This window comes from Mugil cephalus, chromosome 22, assembly GCF_022458985.1.
Source record: "Mugil cephalus isolate CIBA_MC_2020 chromosome 22, CIBA_Mcephalus_1.1, whole genome shotgun sequence".
Classification (NCBI taxonomy): Eukaryota; Metazoa; Chordata; class Actinopteri; order Mugiliformes; family Mugilidae; genus Mugil; species Mugil cephalus.
The window spans coordinates 15,182,586-15,208,625 of record NC_061791.1 but is presented as its reverse complement, the minus strand read 5'-3'; the positions used below and the strand labels follow the sequence as shown (position 1 = coordinate 15,208,625).

Sequence of the window (26,040 nt, the reverse complement as noted above, 5' to 3'; positions counted from 1 at the left end):
CCTGTCAGGTCTGACCCATGCTTTTGGAGTTGCCTTACATATTGCCATTGTAAGCTAACCGGTTCGTTCTGAGGATGTGAATCATCACGTCTAATGTTTTAAGGAGCTACCGACGAGTTGAAACAGTTGGACGCCACCTCCTCTCAGCTCAGCTCTCAACGCTGCAAAATGAAACGCACATGGTACATCGTTTCCATCGACATGGCCAGCATTTACCTTGATTTGCGATTGGTCCTCCGTCAACGCAACTCATGGCTGTTTACGTCTCGTTTTACATCTCCGTTACTCACCAGGAACAGCACCACGGCTTGAGAATATAAAAGCCAGACGCACATTCCCAGTGACGCAGAGTTACCCGTTTCCATTTTAGACACGTCTCGAACACGAAAACGCGGTCTGAGTGGGGAACAAAACACCGTCACGCTCCATTGTTTATCGTGTCATCTCACACACTACAACTGTTAGCTAGGGGACGGGGCTTAGCACTGCTAACCTGGAAGCCATCCTCAACTCCAGCCACAATAATGGAGGAGAGTTGGTGTTGAGTCTCTACTTTGGGAACTGATTATCCTCCGGAGAAGATCTGCTCTGGCTTTCAAACTGTTGGGCAGGTTTCATCCAGAAATAGACAGAAGAGTATTAGCGACATAGTCACACACATCATCTGAGCATCGTAGAGTTAAATTGGCTCTGATTGGTATTTTCTCAGTTGTAACATGCCCAATAATGAAACCAGACTCATATTCTGGCAAAGCTGAGTCTGGTAACACCAGGCTACAGCGCTGCTGCTGCTGCACTGGAGACGACCTTAAAACGGTCACTTCGGGTGCACGTGTGTGTGTTTGTTGACTTTCCCCCCCCCCGTCTGTGTCTGTATCGCTTGTGCGCCGTCGTCAGAACCAGAGCTCAGCTGGATGGCCTTGTATGGACATGGGCCAGATTTCACTTTCCCTGCTTTTAGTTTTTCCTCCGCTGCGTCAGCCCCACTTCTTACCTCTTACACTCACAGTCTGGATGTGCAGGGGCGCGTGTTTGCAGGTGTGCGAACAGTGAAAACTATTTCACTGTGCTTATTAGTTTACGAATAAGAGGCAGTGGAGGTCCATGTGTGTGTGTGTGTGTGTGTGTGTGTCCTTCATCAGACGGACATTATTTTCTCAACTGCGAGGTCACAGGAGGGGTTGGGGGTCAGAGGTCGGCGGCAGGTTAATGGGATACAGAGGACTCAAGGTGGCAGGAAGGAAGGCCTGTGAAGACATGACAGATGTTTGTAACATTTTCGAAGCGCGTAGTGAAGTTTATATATTATCCTGTTTCTTTAAATTGTGGTGCGTTCATGCGACAGGAGCGCGTGTGCGTAATTTCAAACGAAGCTTTTTGTATGAAATTGAGTAAAATGAGTTTTTGGTGCAGCTGGCTCTGTGTTTGTGGGTAGAGGGAAGAAGCAGCTCCCCGCTGGCAATTAGCACAATTAGCGATGGGATTCAGACCTTGTTAGCTTTTAGCCGCTGCTCAGGTGGAAAGATCACATCAGGTAATCAACCATGATAATCACCTGAGCGTGTGTGTGTGTGTGTGTGTGTGTGTATATGCTCAGGGGGCAGCCAATGGTGAGTGATTGCCTGTCACCCTAGCACTCTAGTCACTTTCATCTCACTGTGGGCGTGTGTGTCCGACCGAGTGGAGGATGAGCTGAGTGGCAGGTGAAACTTTAGGCAAACGAGAAAAGCAGAAAAACGGTCTTTCTTTCCTCGCGGCAGGCGGACTCCGACTTCCTTTCTTCCCCGGTGTGATCCTCTTTTATTCCCTTTTCTTTTTTTTTTTTGATGTGTATTGATGGAGAACGGCATTTTAATGAGTTTTTATGAAAATCACTCGGTTCATCCAGAACTTTGGTAACGAGGTGCAGATGATGTTTTTGGTTGAGCAGCGGCTCTGCTGTTGGCGCGTTGTGGAGGCTCGGGCTGGGGCTCGAGTTCGTTTGTGTTCACCTGCACTTATCTCACGTCATTAAAGTGAGCCAGGCAACTACGGCTCACGCTCGCAGTCAAGAGAGTCACGTTAGGAAGACCACAGTCAGTAGGTCCAATGAAAAACCATTAGCAAACAAACTCTTTATAGGGTTAGGGTTATATTCAGAGCTGGGCTTTATATTATAGTTAGAATCGAAATCAGCATGTTTGTCAGATATTAATAATCAAGTTGATGCAAGTGTGTTTTAGCTCTCCATGTTAAATCAAATCCTTATTGTCACACACTGTATCATTACAGTATGTTTCTACAAAAACGACGTATTTAAGATCATTTTCACTGATCAGTTAACAGACCAGTTGTTTCAACTCTCTACAAATCAATTAAAGATTTAATAAAATGAGAAAATTACATATAAATCAGTCAGTGAGGGGCAGACAGAAGAAGTGAATATTTCATGTCTGGGTGACAGAGTGAACGTCTTTTCTGCAGGCTGTGTGGTTACCCCCCGTTCTACGATGAAAACGACTCCAAGCTGTTTGAGCAGATCCTGAAGGCCGACTACGAGTTTGACACGCCGTACTGGGACGACATATCGGACTCAGGTGAGGCTTCCTCGTCTTCGTCACCCTCTGCCCTTCCTCCTCCTCCTCCTCCACCATGCAGCACACATGGACCACACACCACCTATCCATCGCAAAGTCTGACCTCAGCTGCCAGGAATGAATATATATGTGTGTGCGTGTTTTGTGGGGTCATTTGTCACCACCACAGTTACATGCCTGGCAGTAAAACCAGCTTTGTGTTGGCTGTGTGTCTGTGTTGATGAAGCTGAAATAGCACTTATGTGCTGCTTTATATTATATATACAGTATATATATTTTTTTTGTTTGACTGTCTGGTCTCTGAACCAATTGAATCACCCAAATTAGACCCAGACATCAAGCGCTTTGTAGGGATTAAACCATATTTTTGTAAAAACATTATTAATCAATTATATTAATTCGTCAGCTCATCAGGATGCCTTTGATGTATGGAGTCTTCCTCCAGCCCTCACATGATGGATATTTGAAAATAACAGAAGAATAGAAAATATCCCTACGAGAAAATATCCCTACGTGACTGAAATGTCAAAGATTATTAGTGTTATTTGGGTCACGCTGTGCTTTTTTTTTTTTTTTCTCGACAAAAATTGTTCCAGGAAGTGTTTGAAGGTGCCGTTTTAAGTTGGTACAGTGTGACGTTTGTGTGTCCAAATGCACTGATGTTTCGCGTCCGCTTTTCTCCCAGCCAAGGATTTCATCGGCAGCCTGATGGAAAAGGACCCGGCCAAGCGTTTCACCTGCGAACAGGCGCTCAGACACCCCTGGTGAGAAGCACACGCCCACACGCTGCGAAATACAGGCATCACAGAAAGGCATCAAATCGATACAGATATTGATGTGCAGTCAGGAGTGTTAACAGAGAACCCTGTGCGTGTCTGTGTGTTCGTATACTAGGATCGCTGGGGATACGGCTCTCTGCAAGAACATCCATGAGTCAGTCAGCCGGCAGATCAAAAAGAACTTTGCCAAGAGCAAATGGAGGGTAAATATTGTTTATTGCAGCTTGTTCTCTGTGGTTTTGGCTCCACTTCAGCGGACTGTATTACTCCATTACAGCTCCTCAAACGATTGTGTTTTTGGGAGGTGATTCACTCAGCAGTAAAAACCTGCCGCGCCATATGTTCAGGAGTTGCCTCTCATCATTTGCAGGCTGCAGGCTTTAAAGGAATCTGCAACCCTGAAACCACTTTGCACAACTTTAAATTCACTATGAAATGAAAAGTCACTTTTTGGAATGTGATGCCGCTCCTAATCCTAAAGGCCCCGCAGTTCTTTTTCCTACTGTGGCAGGTCAAAATAATATATAAAAATCAAACAGCAACATAGACTGTTAAGTAACCTTTTAGCATAGTGTCATACAAAACGTTTCATTTCATCAAGACTCACTAAATTAAACGGACACGTGGGTATTTTCATTCTTCCTCCCCTCTGCAGCAAGCGTTCAATGCCACGGCCGTGGTTCGGCACATGAGGCGGCTGCAGCTTGGCAGCAGCATGGGGGCCAGCATGGACGCTTCCAACCCGCAGAGTAGGCCGAGTCAGACGCAGAAGTCGGTTCAGAGCCAGAGCCAGAGCCAGAGCCAGAGCCAGGCAGCGCCGAGCCAAAGCGCCGGCCCGGCGACGCAGGGCCAGGGCGCCGGTGCTGCCACCAGCAAAAACTCTTCCACAGAAAACAACATAGCGGCCCCGCGCAAGGAATGTGAGTATGACTCAGCTTTATTAGTCGCACCAGAAAGTTAAGAGAGCATATGTGAGTGGTTCGAAAGGGATTGTAGTAAGAGTGATAGAAAGTAATGAGAACAGGGGAGAAAGCTGTTGTGAAATGGATTGAACGGTGTGTTTGACATTAGCTTACCTACCACATTATTCTCAAGACCAAGGAGCATTTAATATGCTACATACGTCTTGTGGGGTTTAAGGTACATTTATTTTCTTGATTGACCGATATGGATTTTTTAGGGCCGATACCGATTTCTTTACACCAGCATTGGCTGATACGTGCTGCCGATTTTTCTGAGCCCACATTTGGAGCTGATGCTGCCTTTTCTCCTTCCATTTACATGCTAAAAATGACACAATGATCACAAAGTCTCTCATTTACTTTACCCTCTTATGCATACAAAACAAAAAATAAACAGCTAAAAAGAGGTAGAGCACAAGCAGGGACGATTCTATAAAATAAATAATTAACCAAGAACAAGCAGGCATTTTCCAGCTGCACGCACTCTGCTAGTGGAGGAGGGGCAATGTATGGGCTGCACAGTCTACAACATCTCCAGCAGCATAGAGCTGCCTGTAAATCGCTAAAAAAAATATATATGTGGATATCGGAGATTGCACCCACGTATCGGCTGATACCGATACCAGAAAAAAAACACGGTGGTATCGGAAGTAGAAGTATCGGACCAATATATTGGTCGATCTCTACTTTGACCATCATATAATGTGGCTATCAAGTCAAGATGTCATGATATGTTAACATGGCGAGCGCCAACAGAGACAAAACGGCAAAGCGTAGGCGAGTCGCATTTGATTGGTCGATCCATCACCGTGTCATTTGAGCATTCGAAAATGTTGAGAGCTAGATGGGAGCTAAAGGAAACAGCGGCCCGCTAAAAGCTGCGACAGAGAGCTGATCCGCCTGCTGACTCGTTCCTTTCAGGTGTCGCCGCGCCGGTCACGCCCTGCAGCCTGGCGTCTGCAGCCTCTTCCCCCGCCGCAGGGACGGAGCTGAGCCGGCCACACCCCTCGGCGGGCCCCGCCCCGGTGCTCACGGAAACCAAGTGACGCCAGGTCCCGCGGGGAACCAGCTGGGAGGCCACGGCGCTGTGAGGCCCCGAGAGACGGGAGGACGGCCGGAGAGGAGGGAGAGGGAGACGGTCGCCCTCCTCTCCGTCCTTCCCTCTCTCTTCGCCGCGCTCCCTCTTGGAATGCGGCCCCCCCCCCCTCCTCCCGCCCAGCCAGTACCCCGCCCTGCTCCTGATAGAGCAGAGGACTTTTTACCCCCGCCCTACTGATTGAAACCACCATTGCCATACAGTACGCCCACCATCCAACCGGGATGACGTGTAGGCTTCCTCTTTCCGCAGCAGCAGCACATCCACTGACTCTAGTCGAGGATGCTGGTACGGCCGACTGTGAATACAACCCGTTTAGCGATACATGGCTGTCGACGGTGGTCCACGGTGACGCGGGTGGTGTCATATTATTCAAATGTCAGTGAACATCAACTTCCCTCTTGAATCTGGTCTTTCCTGCACCACTTTATTTAGCTTTTTTTTTTTCACGTTAGGTTTGACTGTTGGCAACTGGATTGTTTCCTTTTTTATTATTATTATTACTGTTCGTTTTAAAGGTGGTATGTGTAACGTTTAACCAACACTGTCACACTGAGATCGCACTACAGTGTAAGTAGCCATAGTTGATGACTATATTAATCTTTCTCCAAGACAAATCTCCAAATCTGACCTGGTAGCTGAATAAAAACACTATTTTTTCCCACCTTGCAGACTAGTGTGGCAATGACAAATCCAAACGCTACACATAGCACCTTTAGGGTTTCCTCTGTGTCCCAATGGGCTCGTTTGTCTGTTGTTTGTTCGTGCTTTAAGAAGTGCTTTAAAAGTACCATATGACTGTTGAGATGTCGAAACATGAGCAAGCGCTTTATCTATTTTGCACAGAGAGGGTCAGATATGTTGTCAGACACAGATTAGCTGCCATCCACATGTTTTATCAGACGGGAGAGTGGAGATTGTAAACCTTTATAAAAAAAAACCCAGAGTGGATGTCAGAGCGTCGCAGAACGTGTCCGTTGTCTGAAATATGCTGATTCGTTTATTGTTTTTCTTACTTGCTAAGACTTTTTATAACAATCACCCTTTAAGGGACACACACACACACAGGTTACTATGAAACATGCGGCACATTTAGGCGTAAAAAAGTGATATGTGACATGTGTTTACTGGAAAACTGCCTCCGGTGGAGAACGTTAGCGAAGACGGCTCGCCATTCGACTCCCCAAGCGAAGGAACCGCAAGCGGCGGCGCCGTGCAAATTTTTTCGAGGTGTTTTAACAGCCCTGCCACGCGGGCCGTCACAATTCCCGAGACGGAGAAGCTGCTGCCTGCCTTCGTTCCTTCCCCGCCTCTGATAAAGCCATGAGCTCACCTTCTCGTTTTTTGTCGAGCTGCACCCAGTCCGGAAGTGCTCAGGGAAAACTGCAGCTGCACTGTGCGCCGGCAAACACCAGTTTCCTGGTTTCGTTTTCAGGCTTCGTTTTTAGGCGTTGCCGTGGTATCCCAGCAGGCGGCATCACAGTTAATGATCCAGAGTTCGAGGCATTAGCTGTGTAGTGGTAGTGACAAAGTGACGTGAGCTTCGAGGACTTAATGCCCATTCAGTCCTTTGAGTTTTTAACTACTTTGAAAGCTAACTCAGCTCATAGAAAAGTCAGATAGAAACACAAAACATTAGTCCACAGCTTAGTGTCTCATTTCCACCTCTGAGCTACATGTGACCGTCATTAGTCTAGTTGTAATATTTATTGGTTTGTTGTTTAAACCCGACCGTCGCGTGTCACTGATGGTAACGGCCTTCCAGACACGGATCAGAAAGCTGAGCTGCACGACGTCGGGTGCTCACTCAAACATATCAGATCGCCTCGTCTGTCTGGTCACATGCAATTCTACTTATCCCTTTATTGTGAACTGTAGCCAAAGACTACTGCTTGGTTCGAAGACAATTAGGTCCAGTCTGCTGTACGTGATGAATTAGCTAGAGGAAAACTAGTCAGTACAAGGGCTGATCTCCAGCTGCAAACTAACCCAGGGCGATGAGGGTTCTGGTCCTTCCATTCCTTCCCGATATACCTTTTTTCTACAGTATTCTGCTCCAAAAGAAATTTACAAAAAGGCTGCCCACATCAATGTCAGATCTGTGCGGGACCACATCTGGAGAAAAGTCAATCCAAGGTAGAACTGACAGTAAATCAGCTCAAACGCAAGCTTTCTGGAATCCACTTTTGGCTCGCTGCGTCGATCTGTGTGTTACAGTCCACGTACGTGGCTCTGAAGTCGACTAAAACAAACCATGTCAAGACAATTGTGAGCTGTCTCTTGCACTTTTTCTTCTCTTCTTTTTCTTTTTCTTTTTTGTTTTTTCTTACCAGCAGTAAGCCCTTCAAGAACAACCGTAGGAACACTGGACTTCCAGCTCTTTCACCCTTTCCCTGTTAGAACATTGAATCTGATTAAAAGTTTTTTGTCATCGAAAATTCAAATGTTCAAAAATCATCGTATGTTTTTCCTCTGACGAACCCGTCCCACGAAAAGGCAAAAATCAGCAATGTGTTTACTTTTCTAAAGCAGCGAGTTCCGTAGTCAGTTTCGATAGAGAGAATTCCCTAGTGAATTTCCTGGGGACTATTTATCTACGGATTAAGAAGCTCTTTCTCTCAATCTAAACTATGGCTTACGAATGTTCTAGCAATTGAAACAGGTCCTGGTTAAATTTAAACTTTAAAGTCTTTAGCGGGATACGTAGGATCCGTGACTTTGGGGAGACCAATACTAGAGACTCAACTTCAGGTTATCTAATCTTTGACCAGTCTTTAACGTTTCTGTCTATTGTGAGTTCTCTGATTTATGGATGTTTAACATGACGTCCCTATAATCCCCCTTTAAATCCTGGAAATCTTCCGTTAATCACGCTGGCATTGTCCTTCAATAGAACACACACGTAGTCGCTCTGCTTAGGTTTGCGTCATGTCCTAGCATCAAATCCAGTCATAAATTTAGTTAAATCAATATGTGTGAGAAACAGTCTGGTTATTTATTTTTGTTTTAAATGTTGACGTGTCAAAGCAGTCTTTATTTTCTCGCTGAATTGTATCACGTGTCCCTGTACGAGTAGCTCAGCGTACGAATTTTAAAATCTGTACTTAACCCTGACCCCGCTCTGAAATCAGTCGGCCTAACGTTACCTTTAACGTTAACTTTCAACCAAGTAAGGGCTTTATTCCAGTGTTCACCTTAACCTGATGACTCACTGTAACCGTGTACACATACTCCATTGATTGCTATGCATTTTTTAAAAACACTTTAAACTGTAGTGTCAGTGCTTTTTTTTTTCTCAAACGTGTGATCAGGAAGCTCAAAGGAAACATCAGCAGCGCTGGTTAAACAAGTGCGAGACAATTTCGATCACTTCTTTTTGAATTATTAATATTGTTATTACTGCAGCGTGAGCTGCGTTTCTCTGGTGCGGCCGACGCTGTAAGTTTCGTTTAAAAAAAAAACACACAAAAAAAACACGTGTCATTAAATGTGATGTCGTCCACTTCAGTCTGGACGCTGAGGTTTGACGAATGTGCTGCGAGGCAGGCAGAGGGTTCAGGTTTATGCTCCTCTGTGTACATATATATGTGTCTGCTGTATTTGTTTGCTAAAGAGATGTGCGTGTTATCTGAATGACTCATTTCATGGACAAGACGCTACTGTAAATAGATTGTGAATATGAATGATCATTTTCAAGATAATATTTACGAATGTGTTGCTGTTCAGGCATGTGCGGATGACTGAATGGTGTGTGTGCATCGAGGGAAGTTGATTGTATTCTCCATGGAATGTTCAATGTAAAAAAAAAAAAAAAAAAAGAATAATAATAATAATAATGATAAGCTAAACTCCCCTTTACTCCCCGACTGCAGTTAGCTATCAGAAAAAGTTGTTTATTGCCATCAGTGTTCCACCTCCACCTTCAGTGTCAGTCCGACTAAAAGTGAAAGCATCGTTTACTGAACTCAGGCTTACGTTTTTGCCATTCTAAAGGAAGAAATCCAAAGCTGTGACCGACTCAGAAACACACTGTTAACGGATGTGGTGACGCCTACAGCCCGCTCTCTTTGCCCTCCGAGCTCTTTTGACCTTTTTTAAGACGCCGCCGAAGTGCAACGTCGTGAAGAAAACACAAGCATGTTGGGGGGGTTGGGGAAGTGCTTCGAGAATTCAACTTCACTATGAGTGTTCGCATAACCTTATATGCCCTTGTATGATGTTCGTATCTCTGTATTATGTAAAGACGTAACGCAGGTTGAGATGCCCGAGTCCACAAAAACTGTAGATGAGTTAACGCAGCGGCAGAGTTTCAGTCCTACAGACAGGCAGAGGGAATCTCAGAGGTTATCAGCTAGCTAGCTGGCTGGCTGTTAGCCGATTAGCATTTCTAGGCAGCAAGACAAAAGTAGCCTCACAGAGGGAAAATTATGCTCAAATTAGTCAAAAACTAAATTAAAATAAAAAATATTAAGACTTTTCCCTTTACATTTCTTCGTGACTTTGGAATTCATTAGTTTGCAAAGTTAGCTGAAGTCTTTCATGGCTGCTTTGCAGGTTAGCCAGGCTGGGTAGCTGACGGAGATTACGTAGCTCAATGCTTCAATGGTATTTTTTCCATTTATTATTATTATTGTTTTTTTGTTTGTTTTTTTTTACAGTTTTTGTCCCACAGAATAATACAAAGTACCTGTTTTTGTCCAAAAGGCGTTTAAAAAAAGGCAACAGGACTTGTAGAGTCATCGGAGTAGCTTCTCAAGACTCTACAAATCCAGTTGCCTTCTTTTTTTAAACGCCTTTTGGATTACCATGAGCTGGAGGACTGAGAACCTTCACAGACATACCTGTTTTTGTATTTTATGTAGACGATTTAGCATAAGATGTCATGCTTACTTAGCAACTTACTTGGCAAGAGGTTTTTGTCTGCTTTATAGCTAACAGATGTTACCCTGACACTAGTATTCCACTAATACAGTCGGGACAGAATGGGACAATCTAACCTGATTTAGTCAGTTGAAGAGGGGTGATGTAAACCATAGATAATCCATGGGTTTGCATGGCTTTGAAAACCTGGACCATCTTGGTCCTTGGTCATACTTTTCAAATGAATGAATTCAGTGTTGTTAATAAGTTGGGGGAGAAACTGCTTCTTTCACAGATCCCCAGCTGCTATGTCAAAGACTGATTAATGTTTTGGGGCATCACATGTCCATGTGAACGTAGCTATTGTCTCTCATAGACTGTAAAAGTTTCTCGATTCATGTTAGCAATAGTAAACTTAGAGCAGTCAAGCCCATGCTATGAACTGTTCACTTCCTCTGCCCAAGATTTAACTCAGAGAAGCAGTAGGACCTGTTTGTAGGACTAAAACTCTGCATGCTGCCTGATGGGACCCGGTGTCTCCCTGTGGGTGTCCTCGTCCAGAGCCCGCTGAGCCGGCCGGCTGTATTTACTCTCTGCATGTGACCACAACAAACTCCCATCCTGTGCACCGTCGCCACGTTGACGACCCCCTCGTGTCTCCGAGCGGGCTCTGCCTGCCGCACTTATTGTGGTGTGATGATGACTTTCTGTTGATGGGGCTTGTATATCAGATGCCTTCGACAATCATGTGCACATATCAGAGTTACCATGATGACACATGCCAGAGCGACTGATTGTGTTTTGTTTGTCTTTTCTCCTGGAATAAATCCTGAATGATCGTATCAAGACTGCTTTATTGGTGTGTGTTTATATTTTCCTGACCCATTAGTACCCGTCTCAGAAAAATGACATTATTCCTACAAACCTAAACGTGCGTCAATGTGTTTGTTCTCAGTATTTCAACAGTTGCAAGCTTGAAGATCCATGCACGTGGGAGTCAAGTGGACTCCCACCACTCTTTACCACTTCAACCAACATTTAGCCCTAATACTGTACCGCAGATGTTTAGCAGACAGAAGACAGATGTTGCTAACACTTGGGGCACATGCCGCACATGCTGGAAACCATTATTAGGGTTAAACTGTTAGAAACATACTGTCTACAGATGTTACTTCCTTGTATAAAAGTACACATTCAACTTGAAGGGCTTCTCCTTTTGGTTTACACTCCTGTGTTCACACATACATGTGCGGTTGTAACTGGGAGTTCATTAAGAGTTCAGAAGAAGGCTTCTTTGCATTTTTGCGCTATTGATTGCTTCCATCAAAACTGTTTTTTAAACTTCTCTGACCCTTCAGTCCAGCATGAGAAGTAGATGTAAATATTTCCCAAAGTATTGGTTAAAAATAAGCACTTTATCTTTGGGATATTGGATATTTGAACAACTACTGTAATGGTTGCCATGAAATCTTGTACAGATGTTCACGGTTCCCAGACTCCCAGAGACTGAAATTTAAGATGTTGAGCAAACATTCATTATTACTCAGAATGAGATGTTACAATCCCTTGTGCCAAGATCCAAGGCAAAACACATTTAGAAGCCAAATCCAACTGAAAGACTGACCAGCGGACTAGCAGTCAGCTACCAACTAGCAACTAACAAGAAGACACCAGCTAACTAGCCTAGCCAACAGCAGTAGCTAAGAAGTGATGAGATATGCGACTACATGTCATCCCACACTTCTACCTTGTGCCAAGATTCGGGGCAAGACACATTTGTAAGCCCAGTCCAACTGAAAGGGGGAAAAAAAGAAACAGAAAGCAAAAGCAGGCTAGCAACCAACAAAAAGATACCACTAACTAGCCTAGCCAGTAGCAGTGGGCCGTATGATAAATAGCTTAACAAATATTGAACTTTGGTGATCATTCATAGTTACAGTTTGCACACTAGCTGGTAAGTCTCTACTGATGTTCTGTGTTACTTAGCCAGCATGCTAAAGTGAGAAGATGAACGTAGCAGACGTCTTCATTAGCATCAGTCTGTTAATGTTGGCTTTGTGAAGACGTTGAGAGAGAGCTTTAGTATGCTTTAGTTTGTCCATAGGGGCCCCGATCACACCTGGCAAGTGGAAGTCTGTGTTTGTCGCGCCTCTGTTTATTACAATCCTTTCAGTCTCTAATACATAGATCTTCAACAGCGACCTGCAGAGGTACTGAAGGGGGTTCGCAAATTCTTTGGTTGATTAGACATTTTTAATACTTAAATTTCTTTAAATACACATTAACATGAATCCAACATATTTTAGTAAAGGGATAAAGGATAGCTTAATATTGGATGCGAACACTGAAGACCCTAGTTCCAATATAGGCCTACTCCTGTAACGTGCGTCTTACTAAAAGTTAACATGCTAACATCCCAAACTAAGACAATGAACATGGTAAACACTGTAACTTGTTAGCATCAGCATGTCAGTAATGTCGTTGCAAGAATGTTAACGTGCTTGCATCAGCATTAAGCTTGCTACATACTCTGTGACAATCTAGACCCAGGAGAGATTAGTGCTCACACTGCAAATATTAGCATGTGGGGGCTCACAGAGTCGCTACCAGCTTTTCCTTTTTTCCGCATTAATCTTGCGGCCCAATGAATGCGAACAAACTTTTCGTAACAGCCTTTAACTTGTCATAACGTATCGTTCTGCTTCAGTATGTCCATAGAGGACCAGTGTAAGGTTTTGGACCTAGCGTAAGGAGGTCTCTCCACATGTGACCACTGTGATGGGGCAGAGTAGAATATAGGTATTATCTCCAAACATCGGCTCACTATAGCCATTGCTGTTTCAGAACTATGGTGAGTGGGTATGTTCACAACTGTTCTTGTAGCTGCTCAACCAGGTTAACAACATTAGGACCAGAACTGCTAGCAGCACTTTATACTACGACTACTACTATGATGACCTATATTTTTATGGCTTTTTTTTAAAAATCAACATTGCAAAGAGCTTCACAAACAGACTTAAAGAAGACCACAGAGTCAGATTACCTGGTTTCCTACATATGTTTGTCTGATATATTCAAATTAAACCCTGCGTTCAACACAATTTGATACAGAGGAATAATAAGTGGGAGAATAAGAAAGAAGAGCTGCCGTCTCCCTCTAGGCCTTGGGTCACCTTTCTCAGCGCTGCAATTAATAAGTTAACACATAAAGTGGAATTTAGAAACCAATCTAACTTTTAAATTATTTTCAATGTGACTGGCAGAGATAGTGTTGACGTTTCCCCGCTGAGCAGTGTTTGCCTTGAGGCCTGTTATTTGCTCATCGCAGATAAGCCGCGTTAATGTTGCTCCTTTATTACCAGAGTTTGGCCTGTTGATGCTTCCCCGCGGTTTAAGAAGTCACCACACTTCCTCTGCTCTCCCCTCCCTCGCAGTTGGAGCTTTTCCACCAAAACTGCCTTTCTGTCACAGCTGAGTTCAGAGGACTGAATGTACGGGCTACTTCAAACCATTTATCCTCTCCACACACACACACGTGCACTACAGAGAATAAAAATCCCCATCCCTTTCACACTCGTACCCAGTAACGCACTTCAACACGCACACACATCAAAGCGACAAAACTGAATTTCTGTTAAATCGAAATTACACATCGTTTTCAGCACACGGAGATAAACACACTGATCGTTGACGTGGCCTGTGAAGCGAGCTTGAAACGCACTTGCAGCTCTGTGGGTGCGTTTGTGTTCCGAGTCACTGATCTCTACACTTCTTCAACGGATTTCTCCTCATCTTTAATTCAATACTTTACCCTCCCTCCTCTCTGCTCCTCTCCTCTGTAGCTCATCCACTTCCTCGGCCCTCCTCCGCTGCAGGGTTTCCTCCTCTCCTCTCCACGCTAGAGTTGTTTCCCTCTTTACAGCACATATGCGCCATGAAACTAAATACAGGCAGATCATCTGAAAAGGTGAGATAAAACGCACTCTGTCGAGGAAAAGGTGGTTGGATCGTGGCTTGTTGTGGTCCAGGACGTGTGCAAAGATCATCTGTGTCGTTTGGGTCGGCTATAAACTCCGCTGAGCATCCTTTTGCGCCACAACAATTGCGCTGGTGATGACTTAAAAAGGTGTTTTCCATTGACAGAACCATGTTTAGGTACAAGATTACATTCTAGACGTCTCAACCATATGTTTCATTGTGTCTGTGAAGGTTCTCAGTCATCCAGGTCACAGTATGTGCAACAAACAAGTTGAAACAAGGGCAGCTGGACTCAGTTCTACATTTTTTTTTATTGGGAACATCTATGGGTGGTGCACACCTGAAAGTCACATTACTAGAGTTAGAAACGACCAGATACTTGTCTGTAGTAGGATTTTTTTTTTTTTTTTTTTTTTTTTTTATGGCAGGTGGTCACAAAAAAAGTCGCCACTCTCAATTTTCACTGACTGGACTGGAACATACCATTCCCAAAGCATACACTACTTTAGGAATGTGGCCACAAGTGATCCGGACCACCGCCAAATGTGGTTTGGATGACCTGATCTCAAACCTCAATTGTCTTAGGTGTGTCCAAACCTGGAGGTGAGCCACTTGCGATCGGATCCCTCCCCCTTATGAGTGGAAATGAAGTTGCCGAAGAGTTGCTGCGATATGTACTGTTCTTTCAACAATTTAAAAGATAAGACTGAGATTTTCTCTGACCAAAACTAAGGAAATTTACAGCGTCAGGCCATAAAATGAGTGGACAAATATGGAAAGCTGTGGGACCCTGCTAGCCCGTATGTGTATGGGTGTCTCAAACACTTGATGAACATGCTGCTAACGTTAGCTAATGTCAGTCGTCAGAGTCGTTAGTTATGTTAAAAATTCAAAATTCGTATTAAAAAGTGAAAGTAGTGAATGTTGACGCTGAACTGAAATGACAGTCGGTAGCGACAGAGCACAAAGTTACGTTACTGTAAAGCATTCATTTAACAAAAGGTTTCATGTTTGCTAAGAGCAAGAATAAATGTCCGGGTATGATGCCTCCGACCAATGAGTGGGGTCGTTCACCCATTTCTCAGTCAGTAGTCTATACGGGCATACCGTCCCTATTTTTTCAAGTTCTTCGATGTAACGTCGACAATCATCGCTTGGCAATGACATTACATGTGTTTGCCAGACTAACGTTAGCCATTTCGCCTGGTTTTCGGGCCAGTGAATGCTAGCATCGCAGATAAACACCGGCTACAGGGATTTGTACTCACCGCCAATGGTTTGTTTTCACCCAAATGGGGGTGTGGCCTAATTTACTACCGTCATGTATCTACATGGCAGTCCAACATATCAGTTTGGATGTGTTTGGCGACACCTATGGCGATAAGTGGTAATTGCAGGTATTTGTTTTTGTTAACTCTACTTCCCCGAGAGTCAAACAGTGTCACTCACAGTTAAGACTGAGTCTTTGAGTATATAACCTTTATTTGTGAATAGTTTCCAAGAGCACCATCTACTGTTTTATTCCTCATCACAAAGCGCTCCAAGACAAACTACACAAAATGTAAATATGTTTCTTATTAGCAAACCTCTCCATGCCTCTCATTATGTCGTTCCTTGTTGATTTGTTTTCCTTACGTTCGGTGAGGTCTTGTGATGCGCCGGCTGCTCGCCTCCCTCCACAGTTTTCCAGACAGAATTAGAGGAATATTTCTGCGACATCCCGCTGTTCAGAACACTGCTGCCCACACAAACACATTCCAGTCACTTGATGGACCAGACACACACGTTTCTTTCTCTCCCCAAATACTATATAGCGTCTCCTCTGACCTCAGCCCCCCCTCTTTACACTCTCTGCGTGATTCTGCAGAGATTAAATGACCCTCTGGGTTTCTGGGGTTATTTCATTTTTTTTTTTAGTCCAGTGACCCAAATGTTAAATACTCTTCAAAACATTGACATCACGTCCACGCTGACGTTGGTCTTTCTTCACTTTTATGTGCAGAAAAGGATTCATAGGAAAACAATCACATGCAAGCTGATGTTCCAGACTAATTATATCGTAAACAAACCTCCTCCAACATCTCAGAATTCCCTGTCACACAGACATCTGCTTGAAATGAAACAAAAGATGATTCATCGCAGCATTGTTGAAATGAAATGTATCTCTTCTTTATTCTGCTCGGCCACAGGGGAACGTGTCTTATATAAGGTTTTTCAGTTGGTCTTTAACTACAATTATAGCTGCTATGATCAAACTTGTTGTATCAACTCTGTGGCAAATTATCGCACAAGGAAGACCTACACAACATTAGGAATTTGGTCACAATGTCATGCCCTGATGGGTGTATACTTCCCATGATGCAGCTCCCTTGTCCTTCAGACTCCTCCTTCCTGGTGAATGTAGACATCTTTAAACCCCCTCGACATCTACAGCCTTGTCAGGATTTTCTGTTGAATTCATTTCCAAGCCTCAGACGAGATAAAACAACGAGATCTCTAGATGTGTCAGTAAAGCCGATGTGTAAATCTGGGCGTCATTCCCCTTCGACTAAATGTTACATCCGTGCTATTTTCTGTTTTGAGGGATTAAACAGTCGAATGGCTACTAGACTAATTTGCACTTTACACTCTAATAAGCCCCCCTGCTGTTGCTGTTACTCTTGCTCACAGCAGTGCTCAGCCCTGGAGCAGGAAAAACACATCGCGGCCCGAGAAGAGCACGGAGCAGCCGCTGAATCCAGTCACGAATTTCAGCTCCACCTGCCAGATGACTGGTAATCAGCTTCATCCTTAATGGGTTACAGCGATTAAGGATACAAAAGACAAGTAGTTTATTTACAAGTAAATTATGTCGATTATTATTTCAAAAGTGTGTTAACTCATATGTGCGATTTGCTTGTCCCCTGCACGGAGACCGCCCAGCAGTCTCTCCTCCTTCACAACCAGTTTTCAGTCCAGGTGCGTGGCAGTTCCAGGCGGGCGACACGAGTTAGAGCTGCATCCTCTGGCGTATCGCCGCACTCGTGTAATGCCCGAGCGGGGGCTCCTCCTGCGTGATGCTGTTGAGGTGGTGCCCGGCCCTCCTCTCTGCGGCCTTCAGCCTCTCCTGCAGCTCCTGCGCCTGCTGCTCCGCCCTGCGGCAGGCCTTGCGCGCGTTTCTCAGGGAGCGCTTCACCTTGCGGACCCGCTCCTTCAGCTGCCGGTTCCTCCTCTCGGACGCGGCCAGGCGCTCCCGCAGCTTCCGGCCTCGCTCCTCCTCCTCGAACAGCGCCGCCTGCACCGAGGAGCACAGCAGCTGGGGGAAAGAGGAGAGGGGAAAAGTGGCGGCGTTAGCGGGCCTGCAAACAGGTTTGTTTTCTTAACAGGCTAACCAAACTGTTGTAAACTGCCAGCTGCCACCTCGCCAGCAGTGCGAGAGCGACGGAGTGTGCTTTTCCCAGCATCCTTTTTCGATCAAGCCAAACATGCTCGCAAGGAAGGAAAGAAGGAGGGAACATGGCCGCTCCTAGCTCAAAAACACAAGAGGCGCAAGCATGCATAAGAGTCTGTGTAACATAAATGTATCACCCCGTTCGGCCCCCGTGAGGGTCACATACTTTGATATTTCTGGGGCCCTAATTTTCCATCTCATTAGTCGACCCCAGCTGGCCTGACCCAGCGGGGCTGACAGGCGTGTGCTCTGTAGTCCCAGCGGGGAGTGTGTGTTTTAGTTCACGCAGTTGTTTAAACACAAAGGGAACACATACAAACAAGAAAAAAAGTCTATAAACCGACACCATGTACTGCACATACAGTATCTGTCGCTCTATAGATATAAACACACACACACACACACTCCTAACTTATTGACTTGTCTCAGTGATCCCAGTAGGATCTTGCCGTGTTTATGTTTCTTTAGTGCTTGTTTTAAGGGGACGTTTAAGGAATGCAAAAATAGATAACAGACCTCTATGACTGTGTGTGTGTTTGAGGTATGGAGATAAAACTAGAGGGAAATTTAGTCTTAATTACTGGAAACAGGAAGACAGATGGTCTGGCTCTCCTCAAATGTTTGACTATCAGCACCCTCATATCTTAGCAGAACATAACTTTTTATTTATTTATTTTATTAAGTCTAAAAACTAGGGCTGTCAAAGATAATAATGTTAATAACGTCAAAGTTATCAGGCACTGATCAAACAGCCGAGTCTGAAGTGCTGTTGTAGTAAATAATTTAATCCTTCAGAGGGCAGTATTGCACGCTATGGTGTCAAATTTGCTAAACATCTGTCAAGCAGAAACCACTGCCAGCATATACTATGGACAAACCCATCGTGACTTCACCCATTCCATTCTGAACCTCATAAATGAGGCCCGAAGTGGGCGCGGTCCGCAGTCACCATATTGGATGAGCTTTACTCAAAATATGGACCTGGACCTTGTCAGACATTAAGACCCGCCCACCCAACTCTCCGCTTCCTGTTAGCTCATAGCTCAGGCTATTGTAGGTCATTCAAACTGAGAACACAATTAAGTATGTAGAATTTTAAACCTTAATAGAAAAATAAACGCATGAGTTAGAAAAAATAATCAGCCCCCTGTGCAGTTGTCATGAATAGTTTTTTAACATGGGTGGTCTATGGCGATTTGCTCCCTTTTGGGGCCTCAACTGGCCACTTGATGAACTGCAATTTTTTGCACCCCATCCAGGTACATCTAAAACAGAAAAGTGCAATTAATTTGCTTTAACACACGTTAACTATGGAAATCGTGAAATAAATTAAAAGTAACTGTTTGAATATATTGACAACCCTAGGAAAAACATCTAGTTTTTCAGCTTCTCAGTCTGAAAAAGGAGCCCACCAGTCAAATCCAGATTATATAATATCATCTTTCTACAGATGGAACCCGCCGTTATGTTGGAGGCTCTCGGTGGGATGCCTCCAACACACACACACACACACACACACAGGCACACACTCAGACAAACTCACAACACCTGTCAAAACATCCGGGTGTTACCTGCCTGCTGTTCAGCATCATCTGTATAAACAGTATTTAGAGGAGGACACACACGTACATAATGTCTTCCGAAAAAGGCACAAACATAGAATCTACTGTGTCCAGTATGAGGAAAAGGTTCTGAATTGAAAATCCACTAGAATGTATTTATTTACCCCTACACGGATTTATTACTTAGAGCTTCCTTCAGCTCCGAAGCGTTTCAGTGCCTTTTAGCTCATTGTTTTGGCTGCAAATCCGTTCCGATTCAGTGTCACAACAGAAAGTTTGGTTGGTTAAAAAGTCTCGATTAACCCAGCAACCCAGCGTACACAACCTGCACAGCTTCAAACAACTTTGCACTGACAAAGCTAGCTGGTAACTGGTTAGCATGCTGAAGTATTTTGTGGTTATTAAGGACCAAGTGGAAACCAAGTGAAACATGACTCATCTCTATACAGTCAGTCACAACATTATGACCACCTTCCTAATATTGCGTAGGTTTTTCTTGTGCCTCCAAAACAGTTGTTACTCATCAGAGAATGGACACGAGCTTTCTGAGGATGTCCTGTGGTGTTGCTAGTGGGGGTCTTTGGGTCCCATCAGGGGAGGGGCCTCTGTGGATCATCCCACAGATACTTGATCAGTTTGGGATCTAGTGAATTTGGAGGCCACGTCAGCACCTTGTGCTGTTCTTCATGTTTTTTTAGATGTTCCTAAACCGTTCTTTAGGATGGAGGCTGCATCCTGCTGGGGGGCGTCTGCTGCCATCAAGGAGTGTCATTGCTATGGGGCGGGGGTGTCTGGTCTGGTCTAGGTGGATGTCTGAGTGGCATCCACATGAATGAATGCCAGGTCCAAAAGTTTCCCAGCGAACATTGTATTGTTATTTGCTTCTCCTGTCATAATGTTGTGGCTGATCAGTGCATATGCCAATGATATGTGGATACACCGAGTTGTGCAGCCAGAAATTGCAAATGGTGATTTTTTGTGACTGTGGACCTAATTCAGCTCTACTACCGCTTATAATCCCTAAATAGATCCCACTAACATCGAGAGCTATGGAGGAGCTCATTGAAAACACAACGCATCATGTTGTCTCGAGTCTTGATACCACATCACACCTTCAAGAGGTCTAAAGTAGTCCATGCCAAAGAACGACGATCATGTCAAATAGAGACAGAAAAGGAGGACAAAGGAAGTAAACGGAGACCTTAATCAAAAGTGAAGAAGTCCAGAGGTGTGACTGATCTGACTTTGGATTTCCCCACACATGATAATATATATATATATATATATATATATATATATATATATATATATATACATATATATATATATATATATATATATATACACATTTATAGACTCAGCAGGGTCTACGAACACAACCCCACACACTAGAGCTCGGCTACTGACGTCAAAGAGACGAACCGGGGTCTTTTCCTCTGCTTTTTATTTGGTCTGTGTGTGTGCGCAGGGAGGGCAGGTCTGCAAAAAAAAGACAGAGCCGGAGACGATGAGATAAAAAGAACAAAGGGGAGACGGGGCGAGGAAGAAAAAAGAAAAAGACGAGACGGAGAAAATGGAAGCCACGGGGAGGCCTTTCTCCTCCGCCTGTGCGCCGTCCTCCTTTATTTCCCAGACGCACTCACACAACGTCTGACATTGTGTTCATCCCGGGCTTTTGCTGTTTTCTCTCCAGACAAAAACAGACGAACCGTGGTGCCTCCCTTTCATCCCCCCCGAACCTCCACGTAAAATGTTAACGAGAGGCGGCAAACTTGTTAAGGGTGTTTACGCGACAGTTTCGAAGCGGAGTATTCACTCGCGGTGGTCGGGATCAAATCGTCACGGTGCGCATAAACGTGGGAACGATCAAGAAGTATTTGGGGAATTCGCCTCTGTCGCAGTGCGACCTATCTAACAACGACTAGAAGAGAGAGCGTGTAAATAAACGAGACGTCTTCCGCTGCAAAATGAACCTGCGTCGAGGAGGTTTACGAGACTTTCTGACCTGATTTGCGGTAAAAGTGTCTGAGTGCTGCTGATAAGAGGAGGCTTTGAACACAGGCTAATTGAAGGCTTTGGCAGAAAAGTGTAGTGGAGGAAATCTCTCGTCTGTCCTTCTGGTTGGGGCGTCTGGTTCCCATGAAACCAGAAGCAAACCACCTCCCGGCTCCCACTTGAGGGACGTTTTGTGTTTAAAGTCCAGCCGAGAACTAAGGAAACTAACTCTAGACGCTGGAAACAGAAACAGGAGAGTAAGACGGGCGGCCGTCCATTTTAAACAGATCCATAAATTCCCGAAACCAAACACCTGTTTTGTCCTGCCTCGCCTGGAGGTTGCGACCCCTGCATGTGAGTGCTCGTCCTCTGAACGAGCAGCGCTTTTAACCCCTGTCTGACTGACCCCCGACCTCGAAGCTCAGAGGCCAGACCCCGCAGGTCAGACCTGATTAGAGATGGAGAGGAAGTCACCACAGCGCTGCACCTTTATTGACTTAGTTCTGCAGCCTTAACTGTGGATAGTAAAAATAAATAAAAAATAAATCTGTCAATCCCTTTAGGAAACTATTAGCCATGACATGTTGACATTTGCCATCAGTGCTGCAGGCGGTGCAACGGTCAGCCGGGAATAAAGTGCAACATCCTTCGGCGTTTGACAATGATGGTTTGTATGTTAGCAAACGGGACGAAAGGATACAAATACATGGAAACGTGGATTAGTTTAAGGATGGTAAAAATAAAGGAAGTGTTGTCCAATGACGGGTTTCCTGAGGCAGGACCAACTCAAAACAAAGGCCAAAACAAGTTCAGCTCATTTATAAATATATGTATACGAGTCAGACTTCTTTCAGTGCAACTGCAAGTATTGAGTCAGCGAAGACGACAACGTCTAGAATCAAGTGAAACGAGTCGAATAAATGATTTACACCAGTGGAGCCTCAAGTCAAGTCAAGTCTCAAATCGTTCAAGAAAAGTCAAGTCTCACCGCAGTGACGCCACGTCCCAGTTCAGCTCCAACCCCAAAGTCCAGGCTTAGAAAGATCAGCCGCTAGCTTCATATATACTGTGAAACCCATCTGTGCATGTAATTTATCTCCATGTGTAAGGACACATTTAACTGACACGTAACTATGCCTCGGTCACTATCAAGTTATTGCTAGCGTGCTAATGTTATAATGATAATACTAAATAAGACTAGTTTAATTTTCACTATTTCTGAGTATATATAAATTTTCTGAGTAATTTCAAACTTTTAACGGTGATGGATGAACGCGGGTGACTGAGGAGAAGGTAAACACTGATGAGGCGATTGGGCTACAAAGGCTCATTTATGATATTTATGGTAAGTCGACGCTGGGACATTTAAGTGAGGACAGACGTTGGCAGTAACATTTATAGGTCTGTTAATGGTGAAAATAAGATATTAATTTCAATATAGCACATCCGACCCGTAGGGTTACACTGTAGAATCTTTCCCTCCGAGGTAGCAAACATGGCGCCCATGATTTGAGTTGGCCAGACTCTCTCCAATATATAGCTCTGGGACTTAAATCAACAGGCTACAGGTTAGGGCCCATTCATTGCACCACTGCTACCTACACCAAGTCACTTGGATTTCATTATGGGGCTGGTTTCGACCAATACAGTGTCCATCACCACCATAAATAGTTCCCAACGGAGTAACAAATTTTCTGCCACAAAAATAAAATGCGATTTGTTCTAAAGAGCAGCTGTCCATGGAACACACCAATTCAGACAAATCCTTCAAGACAAATCGTGTACAACAGTGACAGTCACTGACAGTTTGCTAATAACAGTGGTTAAATGTGGGAGAAAAAAAATCTCCTTTGACAGAGTGGTGCATGAACTCACCACAGTGAAACCACTTGCGGTTGTTACAAGTTACTATGACGCAACATGAAAACATCGGTCCTCTAATTACTCAAATCCACTCCTTGGTTAAAGTGATAATGAATCTCTTTTTTTCACCGCATCATCACAAGTGACAAGTGATGAATGTGCTTGCGCCATCCTTTCATATCCTTTCGGAATGAGAGAGAAGACTCGTGCGGCCTCGTTTCCAGCCGCCGTCGTGTTCTGTCTTGTTCAAAGTGCGACCAGCATCAGCCCGGTCACAGGAGGCGCCGTAATGAATGCTCACAGGGTTCAGCTTATCTCTGGTCCCGGGTCAGCAGGCTGTGTTGCTTCACACTGATATGGATCGGAGAGCCGCGGACTGACACGCTCTCGAGCGGCCTGCCTGTCAAAGCTGGGGGATCTTCGGCTATTTGATCTCCGACCCCTGGCTGGCCCGAGGAACCAGACGGACGGACCTCGACTGATCAATGCCTCTCTGATCTTCCACTGGCTGAGGCGTGATCACACGGGGACCGATCCCATGCTGGGAATCTATTAAAAACGCGATCAATCATTCCGTGTCGATGTGCGGGAGCATTTTTTAAAAATCTTTCTGTGGGTGAATCTATATATTGTGTGTGTGTGTGTGCTGACAGGAATGCAGCGACGATCAGTAGAAACACAGTCTACCCTCCGGCGCTGTGCAGAGCTACACGCACAACAAACACACACACCAAGACCTCGCTCTGTTCATACACTGCACTCACAACCGCAGCTGAGATGCCACAGTCATTTCAGCATCACTTTCTGAAGCAAGAGATGCACGTAGAAGCTACAACACCCCGACACGTTACTTGCTAAACCCCTCCACCTCCAGATCTCTGCTTGTTTACATCCTCTGCAAACACCAAAACAAACAAACAAACAAACAAACAAAAAAAACACAGCTGACCCGACTTATTCTTCACAGAAGGTAATGATGGAGCGTCACTATGGCGACCGGCTACCCAACCAATCCCGTTGCGCGCCTGTCCTCCGGGTGACAAATCTACCTCATTACGACGGACTAAAAGTCTCACCCTGCTGTCCTCCTGGGTGTCCCACTCGGGGCTGAACGTGTGGAACGGCTGGCTCCCCTGGGTGCAGTTGGAGAACTGGAAGAGGCTGGAGAACGTGCGCCTGTTCTCCGTCGTGTCGGGGAAGATGGCGTCCTGGAAGTTGACGCTTTGAGGCAGGATGTTGTAGTTCTCGTCCATCCTGAGGAGGAGATAATCCAAAATCAAAATGAGAGAAAATAAATAAATAAATAAAGACGCAGTTTGTGCTTCATGATGCAAGTTGCATTCGTATGTGTGTTAAATGAGCTTAGACTTTGGGGTGGAGGTAAAAATCTCAATCTGAAAATTAACTCCCAACTACAGCAGCTAGATGTGGCACAGAAACAGCACAAAAAAAGTTTATCTCGATGGAAACAAGTGTCAGGCTTCTTTAACTATGCTTATGGTGGGTAAATCAGTTATTTCTCTAACACAAAAAGACATAGATTTAATATGTTCTTATATACACTTATACTTACTTTGCAAAACTTCTTTGATTGTAAATAAAGTCTGAATTTGCGCATTGATTCGATTTTTTCTTCCGAATTCTTGCATCTCACCTAAGAAAAAAGAAGTAGGAGTAGTTCTCCATCACGGTATGAGACTGGCAGGACAGGTACCCCAGCCCGGTCAGGTTGAGTCTGGATCCAGAGGGCACCTCCAGCATGCTGCCCCACGCTTGGTCGCAGAGCAGCTCCACCTCCGCCGAGTACAGCAGCCCTTCCTCCGCGCCCTCGTACCCGTACCCGAACCCGAAGGGCAGCGAGTTGTACAGGTTGCTCGCCCCGACGCCCAGCGGCTCCCGGTGGATCGCCAGCACCCGGGCGTACACGATGATCTCCGCCAGCTCCGCTCGGCAGCCTTCGCTCAGCGGCCGCCACTCGGAGGGGAGCTGACAGCCGTGCGTAAAAGCGTCCACGTGCGCAAAAACGCCGAGGACTGCGAGGAGGAGAGTCGCGGTGAACATCCTTCCCCACGAGGGTCCTTCAGTTCAGTTCAGTTCAGTCTGGTGGCCTTTTTGGTTTCAGGGGGCGCTGCGCGAGTGACTTCAAAGCATCCACAGTGAACTCAGTTTGCGAGTTGACTTTAAAGAGTCGTACCTGCGAGGATGAGGATGCTGAGCGAGCGCTGTAACCATTAACGAAAACTGCTTAACCGAGGCCGCGCAACTTTTGCAGAAGTTAAACAAGAATGGAAATCTGATCGACACTCATGTGCAAAAACTTCTGCAAACTCCAACCTGTCGTTGCCGTGCTCGTTCCTCTGAGGTCCGAATGAAAAGCTGCACCAGAGCGCGCCGGTGCTGCATTCGCGGACTGACGCGCGGCTCAGAAATCTTAAGCTTTTTGTGGGCTGGTCGTAACCTGCAAGTGTCTTAAAAAAACGCACACACACACACACAGCCCCAGCGTGGTAAGTCAGCAAAAAGTCTACAGATACAATGTAATTTATAGTTATTTGTCGAATACAAAAGCACACATTTCATCCCAGAAACGCCTGGCTTCTACACTTCTGTGAGGAGTCCATTCCTCCTAAATAGCACGTGAAGGCATTCAAAAGGATTAAAGGCAAAATCACAAAGGTGGGAAAGGATATCGCAAGTGCCCGAGAGGGTTTCTAGGGGAAGTAGCATGGATCTGAGGGGAGTTTTCAGGGTCTCTGAAGGGGGTGCTTGAGTTTTTTTTTTCCCCATAATCCTTGCGTGGGGACTGGGGGAGACTCTCAACAGGCTGTCGGGTACCTCCAATTGATTTAGGTCCCTGGGGGAATGACATGGTGCTTCAGGTTATTCAGGATGTATCACATGGGACTCAAGGGGCCATTGTGTGTGTTCTACGTGTGAGT

At 45.1% G+C, this 26,040-nt stretch overlaps 2 protein-coding genes across 2 annotated transcripts in view; one reads left to right on the top strand and one right to left on the bottom strand.

Moving 5' to 3' along the window:
- camk1da (calcium/calmodulin-dependent protein kinase 1Da) overlaps window positions 1-11,115 on the top strand; it is a 60,205-nt gene extending 49,090 nt beyond the window's left edge. The window contains exons 8-12 of the mRNA XM_047575271.1: window positions 2,464-2,576; window positions 3,262-3,340; window positions 3,471-3,558; window positions 4,011-4,275; window positions 5,239-11,115. Of these exons, the coding sequence (XP_047431227.1) occupies window positions 2,464-2,576; window positions 3,262-3,340; window positions 3,471-3,558; window positions 4,011-4,275; window positions 5,239-5,363 (670 nt within the window). The 3' untranslated portion in view covers window positions 5,364-11,115. The remainder of the gene's footprint in view (window positions 1-2,463; window positions 2,577-3,261; window positions 3,341-3,470; window positions 3,559-4,010; window positions 4,276-5,238) is intronic.
- Window positions 11,116-15,713: 4,598 nt separating this feature from the next.
- On the bottom strand, window positions 15,714-25,790 carry ccdc3a (coiled-coil domain containing 3a). The gene is made up of 3 exons (XM_047574714.1): window positions 24,756-25,790; window positions 24,178-24,355; window positions 15,714-17,546 (listed from the first exon to the last, which is right to left on the bottom strand). Exons 1-3 carry the CDS (start codon window positions 25,160-25,162, stop codon window positions 17,241-17,243), a joined length of 891 nt encoding a protein of 296 aa, XP_047430670.1. The 5' UTR covers window positions 25,163-25,790; the 3' UTR covers window positions 15,714-17,240.
- Window positions 25,791-26,040: the final 250 nt, after the last annotated feature.

Bases quoted from the DNA above. Each gene is read 5' to 3' on its own strand.
- ccdc3a (XM_047574714.1), bottom strand. From the start codon at position 25,162: ATGTTCACCGCGACTCTCCTCCTCGCAGTCCTCGGCGTTTTTGCGCAC. The intron at 24,356-24,755 runs GTGAGATGCAAG...TCTCCTCCTCAG, and splicing joins TCCTACTTCTTTTTTCTTAG to GATGGACGAGAACTACAACA. The intron at 17,547-24,177 runs GTGAGACTTTTA...TCTTTCCCCCAG, and splicing joins ACACCCAGGAGGACAGCAGG to CTGCTGTGCTCCTCGGTGCA.